General features: G+C 53.1%; 1 protein-coding gene across 1 annotated transcript; it reads left to right on the top strand.

Annotated features, from left to right (window-relative positions):
• Positions 1–569: 569 nt before the first annotated feature.
• Positions 570–6,298, top strand: C9H19orf12 (chromosome 9 C19orf12 homolog). The gene is made up of 3 exons (XM_069739294.1): positions 570–878; positions 4,295–4,462; positions 4,537–6,298. The coding sequence occupies exons 2-3, from the start codon at positions 4,303–4,305 to the stop codon at positions 4,800–4,802; spliced, it is 426 nt and encodes a 141-aa protein (XP_069595395.1). The 5' UTR covers positions 570–878; positions 4,295–4,302; the 3' UTR covers positions 4,803–6,298.
• The last annotated feature ends 312 nt before the right edge of the window (positions 6,299–6,610 follow it).

Below are 6,610 nucleotides of genomic sequence, written 5' to 3'. Positions count from 1 at the left end.
TACTGATCCTGAGTTACATCCAGTATTATACCCCAGAGCTGCACTCACTATTCTGCTGGTGCAGTCACTGTGTACATACATTATATTACTGATCCTGAGTTACCTCCTGTATTATCCTCCAGAGCTGCACTCACTATTCTGCTGGTGCAGTCACTGTGTACATACATTACATTACTGATCCTGAGTTACATCGTGTATTATCCTCCAGAGCTGCACTCACTATTCTGCTGGTGCAGTCACTGTGTACATACATTACATTACTGATCCTGAGTTACATCCTGTATTATCCTCCAGAGCTGCACTCACTATTCTGCTGGTGCAGTCACTGTGTACATACATTACATTACTGATCCTGTGTTACATCCTGTATTATACTCCAGAGCTGCACTCACTATTCTGCTATACTGTATACAAGGCGCACAGTTTATCCAGATGTAATCAGTCTGAACTGTAGTTCCACTCTCTAACCACTAGCGGGCGACATCTGTGAAATCGGTGAGAATAATTTCAATGCGGGAGGCGACGGCTACCATAGTTTTCCAGCCTAGTGACATGTTTGTGGTCAGCCTATCGGCGCACGGCACTGTCTCCTTCCTGCCGTATATACCGTTGCCGCAGCGCCTCTCCGGTACAGTCCGCCTGTGGAGCTCCATCCAGTGTCTCATTATCGGGAGCGAAATACGATTGTTTGTCAGAGATAAAAATAATTTTTTCCTCTCAGGCCACCGTCATGACGTCACTTCCGTTGTAACGTTTCCCGTCCCGCCCTTTGAGTTTATTAACCAATGGCCTGTCTGTCAGGTGTAGCCCCGCCCCCTTCTGCTGTCACTTGGCCGGGACTGCTGTCACCAGGTGTCAGACATCGGACCGCGGTGACGGTGAGTGCAGAGCGGCGAGGACCACAAGTCCCAGCACTGTCTCTCTGGGCATGCTGAGACTTGTGCGTCTCCTGCATTTCCTCCATTAACCCCTTCCCACCTGGGACGTTGTTCCTCAGTTCTCCTCCTGCGGTTTTTTGTCTTTGCTGCTTTAATCTGACCTGGGGGGGCTGGGATTTTATTTAGTCCGGTGATTCACGGGTTAATATCTGGTCTGTTCTCGGGCAGGATGGGAGTGATAGTTATGGGGTCCTGAGAATTCTCTGCCGGTGGTCATGTGACCACGTGTGTGATTACCATAATCCCGGCCACAGTCCAACTAGTGGTGTCCGGGGCTCAGCACACAGGGGCATGGAGCCGAGCCGGGCACGACTAGTCGGACTGTGGCCGGGGATGTGGAAATCACATACGTAGAGATCTGCACTGGGGCCTGTGAGGTATGTGGGGGTCTCCTGCTTCCCCCCGGGGTGTTGTGGTGCCTGTGAGGTATGTGGGGGTCTCCTGCGTCCCCCCAAGGTGTTGTGGGGCCTGTGAGGTATGTGGGGGTCTCCTGCGTCCCCCCGGGGTGTTGTGGGGCCTGTGAGGTATGTGGGGGTCTCCTGCGTCCCCCCGGGGTGTTGTGGTGCCTGTGAGGTATGTGGGGGTCTCCTGCGTCCCCCGGGGTGTTGTGGTGCCTGTGAGGTATGTGGGGGTCTCCTGCGTCCCCCGGGGTGTTGTGGTGCCTGTGAGGTATGTGGGGGTCTCCTGCTTCCCCCCGGGGTGTTGTGGTGCCTGTGAGGTATGTGGGGGTCTCCTGCGTCCCCCGGGGTGTTGTGGGGCCTGTGAGGTATGTGGGGGTCTCCTGCGTCCCCCCGAGGTGTTGTGGGGCCTGTGAGGTATGTGGGGGTCTCCTGCGTCCCCTCGGGGTGTTGTGGTGCCTGTGAGGTATGTGGGGGTCTCCTGCGTCCCCCGGGGTGTTGTGGGGCCTGTGAGGTATGTGGGGGTCTCCTGCGTCCCCCCGAGGTGTTGTGGGGCCTGTGAGGTATGTGGGGGTCTCCTGCGTCCCCCCGGGGTGTTGTGGGGCCTGTGAGGTATGTGGGGGTCTCCTGCGTCCCCCCGGGGTGTTGTGGGGCCTGTGAGGTATGTGGGGGTCTCCTGTGTCCCCTTGTGGTGTTGTGGGGCCTGTGAGGTATGTGGGGGTCTCCTGCGTCCCCTCGTGGTGTTGTGGGGCATGTGAGGTATGTGGGGGTCTCCTGCGTCCCCTTGTGGTGTTGTGGGGCCTGTGAGGTATGTGGGGGTCTCCTGCGTCCCCTCGTGGTGTTGTGGGGCATGTGAGGTATGTGGGGGTCTCCTGCTTCCCCCCGGGGTGTTGTGGTGCCTGTGAGGTATGTGGGGGTCTCCTGCGTCCCCCGGGGTGTTGTGGGGCCTGTGAGGTATGTGGGGGTCTCCTGCGTCCCCCCGAGGTGTTGTGGGGCCTGTGAGGTATGTGGGGGTCTCCTGCGTCCCCCCGGGGTGTTGTGGGGCCTGTGAGGTATGTGGGGGTCTCCTGCGTCCCCCCGAGGTGTTGTGGGGCCTGTGAGGTATGTGGGGGTCTCCTGCGTCCCCCCGAGGTGTTGTGGGGCCTGTGAGGTATGTGGGGGTCTCCTGCGTCCCCCCGAGGTGTTGTGGGGCCTGTGAGGTATGTGGGGGTCTCCTGCGTCCCCCCGGGGTGTTGTGGGGCCTGTGAGGTATGTGGGGGTCTCCTGCGTCCCCCCGGGGTGTTGTGGGGCCTGTGAGGTATGTGGGGGTCTCCTGTGTCCCCTTGTGGTGTTGTGGGGCCTGTGAGGTATGTGGGGGTCTCCTGCGTCCCCTCGTGGTGTTGTGGGGCATGTGAGGTATGTGGGGGTCTCCTGCGTCCCCTTGTGGTGTTGTGGGGCCTGTGAGGTATGTGGGGGTCTCCTGCGTCCCCTCGTGGTGTTGTGGGGCATGTGAGGTATGTGGGGGTCTCCTGCCTCCCCCGGGGTGTTGTGGGGCCTGTGAGGTATGTGGGGGTCTCCTGCGTCCCCCCGGGGTGTTGTGGGACCTGTGAGGTATGTGGGGGTCTCCTGCGTCCCCTCGTGGTGTTGTAGGGCATGTGAGGTATGTGGGGGTCTCCTGCGTCCCCTCGTGGTGTTGTGGGGCCTGTGAGGTATGTGGGGGTCTCCTGCGTCCCCTTGTGGTGTTGTGGGACCTGTGAGGTATGTGGGGGTCTCCTGCGTCCCCTCGTGGTGTTGTGGGGCATGTGAGGTATGTGGGGGTCTCCTGCGTCCCCTCGTGGTGTTGTGGGGGTCTCCTGCGTCCCCTCGTGGTGTTGTGGGGCATGTGAGGTATGTGGGGGTCTCCTGCGTCCCCTCGTGGTGTTGTGGGGTGTTGTGGGGGTCTCCTGCGTCCCCCCGGGGGTATGGGATCCGGCAGCTGCTGACTTCCCCCCCTCTTCGGGCTGCGCTGGACCTTGTCCTCCCCGCGGTGTCGTGGCCGGGATTTCCCTCCTGTGAGATGAGGCAGATGACGGAGGGAGGAGATAAGCGTCACACCGTCCCATCATGCCTTGTGCTGGCGCTGGTCACGTGACTCGCGCCCTTCATATATATGACCCTCTTTAGAAATCTCAAAGCGAATGCGGCCTTAACCCTTTCACCCCCGGAGCTTTTTTTCACTCCTCTCCTTCCCAGAGCCATAACTTTTTTCCTTTTTCCGTCAATTTGGCCATGTGAGGGCTTATTTTTTGCGGGACGAGTTGTACTTTTGAACGACATCATTGGTTTTACCATGTCGTGTACTAGAAAACTGGAAAAAAAATTGAAGGGTGATGAAATTGCCAAAAAAAGTGCAATCCCACACTGGTTTTTTGATTGGCTTTTTTGCTTGGTTCACTAAATGATAAAACTGATCTGCCATTATGATTCTCCAGGTCACTACGAGTTCATAGACACCAAACATGACTAGGTTATTTTGTGGTTAAAAAAAAGCTCACCGCCGGAGCCCACCTCAAAGCGTGGGTACTGACGTTGGCGTACTATTCCGTCCGAGGAGAGAAAGGGGTTAAAGGGATTGTCTTCTGCTGGGATAAGGATGGCCAACCCTAGGTTCTTTATCGGTATCTGATCGGCCCTACTTCCAGCAGTAGATGTACCCAGTGAATAGAGACACCGCGCAGTGGCCGTTGTTGGTACTGCAGCTGTGATTCTATGCAGTACCTGAGATCGGCCACTGCGCGGTGTACTGAGCATTGCTGTGACAATGACTCTGCTGATGGAGCTGCCCGGTGCCGGACCTCCATAACTCGTGTGTCCATCACGTCCCTTTAATGTACATCAGGCTGAGTGTAGAGTGCCCCCATAGGTAAGCATTGCACATGACTGCCTGTAGGGGGGGCTCCTCCTGTTCTGTATCTTGTCACCATCGTCTTTCTGTTGCAGGCCTGAACATGCCGGTGAACATGGACGACATCTTGCGCCTTTTGTGCCACCTGGCGACGGAGCAGAAGATGAAGGCGACCATCAAGCATTCTGCCAGGGGGGCCGTGGTCGCTGGCGCAGGAGCCTTTGTGGGGGGATTATTAGGAGGCCCCCCAGGGATCGCTGTAGGTAAGGTGCAGATTTGGGGTTGGCGGCCCTGATGTTGAGATTCTCATAACGACGGTGACTCTTGTATTTTGCAGGCGGCGCTCTAGGGGGCGTCCTAGGAGCCTGGATGACGAACGGTCAGTTCAGGCCCATCCCTCAGATCCTGCTGGAGCTGCCGCCCGTGCAGCAGCAGAGACTGTGCGAGCAGATCTTCGCCATCATCCGAAACCTGGACTGGACGGACGCAACGCACCTCATCATGCTGGTGTCCGGCAATGCCGCGTTACAGCAGCAGGTGGCAGCAGCGCTCATCAGTTATGTGTCTCAGGAGCTGAAAGCCGAAATCCAGTACGGGGACTAGACTATCGAGCGGCGCTCACATGACCGGCGGAGACATGTCTTCGGATGATGACTGATACAATCTGCCACTGGGGGGCGCTGTACATGGCACAAAATAGAACAATATGCAACTGGCAGAAATGGCTTCATATTGCTGTCTCAGAGTATTATATGGGTATTCGAGTGATTGCTGTGTGTTAAGGACGGGATAATACCGCCGGGGTCTCATACCGGTGCAATTCCTTTACTCCGGAGTCTTGTATAAAATGGTCTGGATAATCAGAAATCTTCTAAACTTGATACATAACGACGTATTAGCGTCTTTTTCTCGATTAAAGGAATTTTAATAGTTTCTGACTATCTGCCTTTTAACCTCTTAGTGACCAGAGCCGCCCACGTGTGACTTGTAGACCTGTATTTATACCATACCTCAAGCATCTAGTGATAAAACACTGGAGACACTACAACAACCAGCATGCCCCCGGTGCCAGGCCCATTTTTGAGACTGGATCCAGACTAGTAGGGGTTAATGCTGGAGACTGACATTAAAAATTATAATTAAAAATATTTTATTACACGCCACCTTCGCAAATGTCAACTATTTTTATTTTTTTTTTTGGGGGGGGGATTGGGGGGAGGGACCCACGCCTAAAGCTGACACCTTTGTTCTAGCGGAATCTATTGAAGGGGGTGGTCAGTCAGGCGAGGAGGACGACCCCCTTTAAACCTCAGACTATGCTGTTGCTGCTCCGCATACATATGTGCAGGGCTTCTCCCACCTGAGCCATGATCGGGACTAGTTCCTTGTCGCTATGTATTACAGAGAGGCAGGGAGGCCTCTGCTGCCTTCTCAGACCTTTCCTGTAATATTATCCTCCTCTTTATATTATAATATATCACATTGTTTCAGAAAACCGCAGACTTTAAACATAAGCAGGGGTGGTTCCAAATTGTAACCCCTCCCCCTAGGAGCTGAAAATGTAAAGCACTGCTCTTGGGCTGGAAGAGAAAGTAAGTTTATAGTGTTTCACCACTGGGGGTGCTATTTTTGCAATGCGTTCGCTGTCTTTGTGCACTGTAACAATCATTCTGGACATTCGGGCCACAATCGGAGCTTTCAAAGGCATTGTCCACTTTCGACCATCATTGTCCACTTTCGACCATCCCCTTTTTCTTAGGAGTGCATCTCACCAATAAGCTGATCACTGTGATCGCCTGTGCTGGAACCTGTCAGCAGATATTCAGTTTCTCTACAGTGCCACCGCAGGTGAAACAGAGTATTACACCTATCTGATTAATGTAGGTCCTCCAAAGAAAATGACACTTTTCGTATCCTCCTTGGATGTGGATTTTAGTTGTGTTTTTTTTTTTTTTTAATTAATAGTATTTTTGACTGGAGTGAAGGTTGATCTCATTCTCTGGACACCACGAACGGCCTTATTTTTTTTTGTGTGTGATACTTATTCTCTTTGTTAAGGATTTATAACAGTTTCTGTTAATAAAATAAGGAGAATTCTATTCCTCACGTGTCTGCTTGAATGTTTGTAGATTTCTGGTAAAATAAAATGACAAAACTAATATTTTTTTGTAGGTTACTATCTGATAACAGTTCTATACTGAGCAAATCGTGAGGGTCTCGTTTACCAAAATGGGGCTAGTCAAATTAATAATGGAAAATTAGGTTTAAAAGTACTAGAAAAAAACCCAACATGCATATATATATATATATATATATAAAAAAAAAAAAAAGCAGAATTGCCCGATCATTCAGCAATAGCGCCACTTTTATCAATAGGCCATGTCTGGTACTGCAGTATTAAAATGAAACTG

This window comes from Ranitomeya imitator, chromosome 9, assembly GCF_032444005.1.
Source record: "Ranitomeya imitator isolate aRanImi1 chromosome 9, aRanImi1.pri, whole genome shotgun sequence".
Taxonomy (NCBI): Eukaryota; Metazoa; Chordata; class Amphibia; order Anura; family Dendrobatidae; genus Ranitomeya; species Ranitomeya imitator.
Note: the sequence above shows the minus strand (reverse complement) of the source record. Positions and strands in the feature narration are given on the sequence as shown.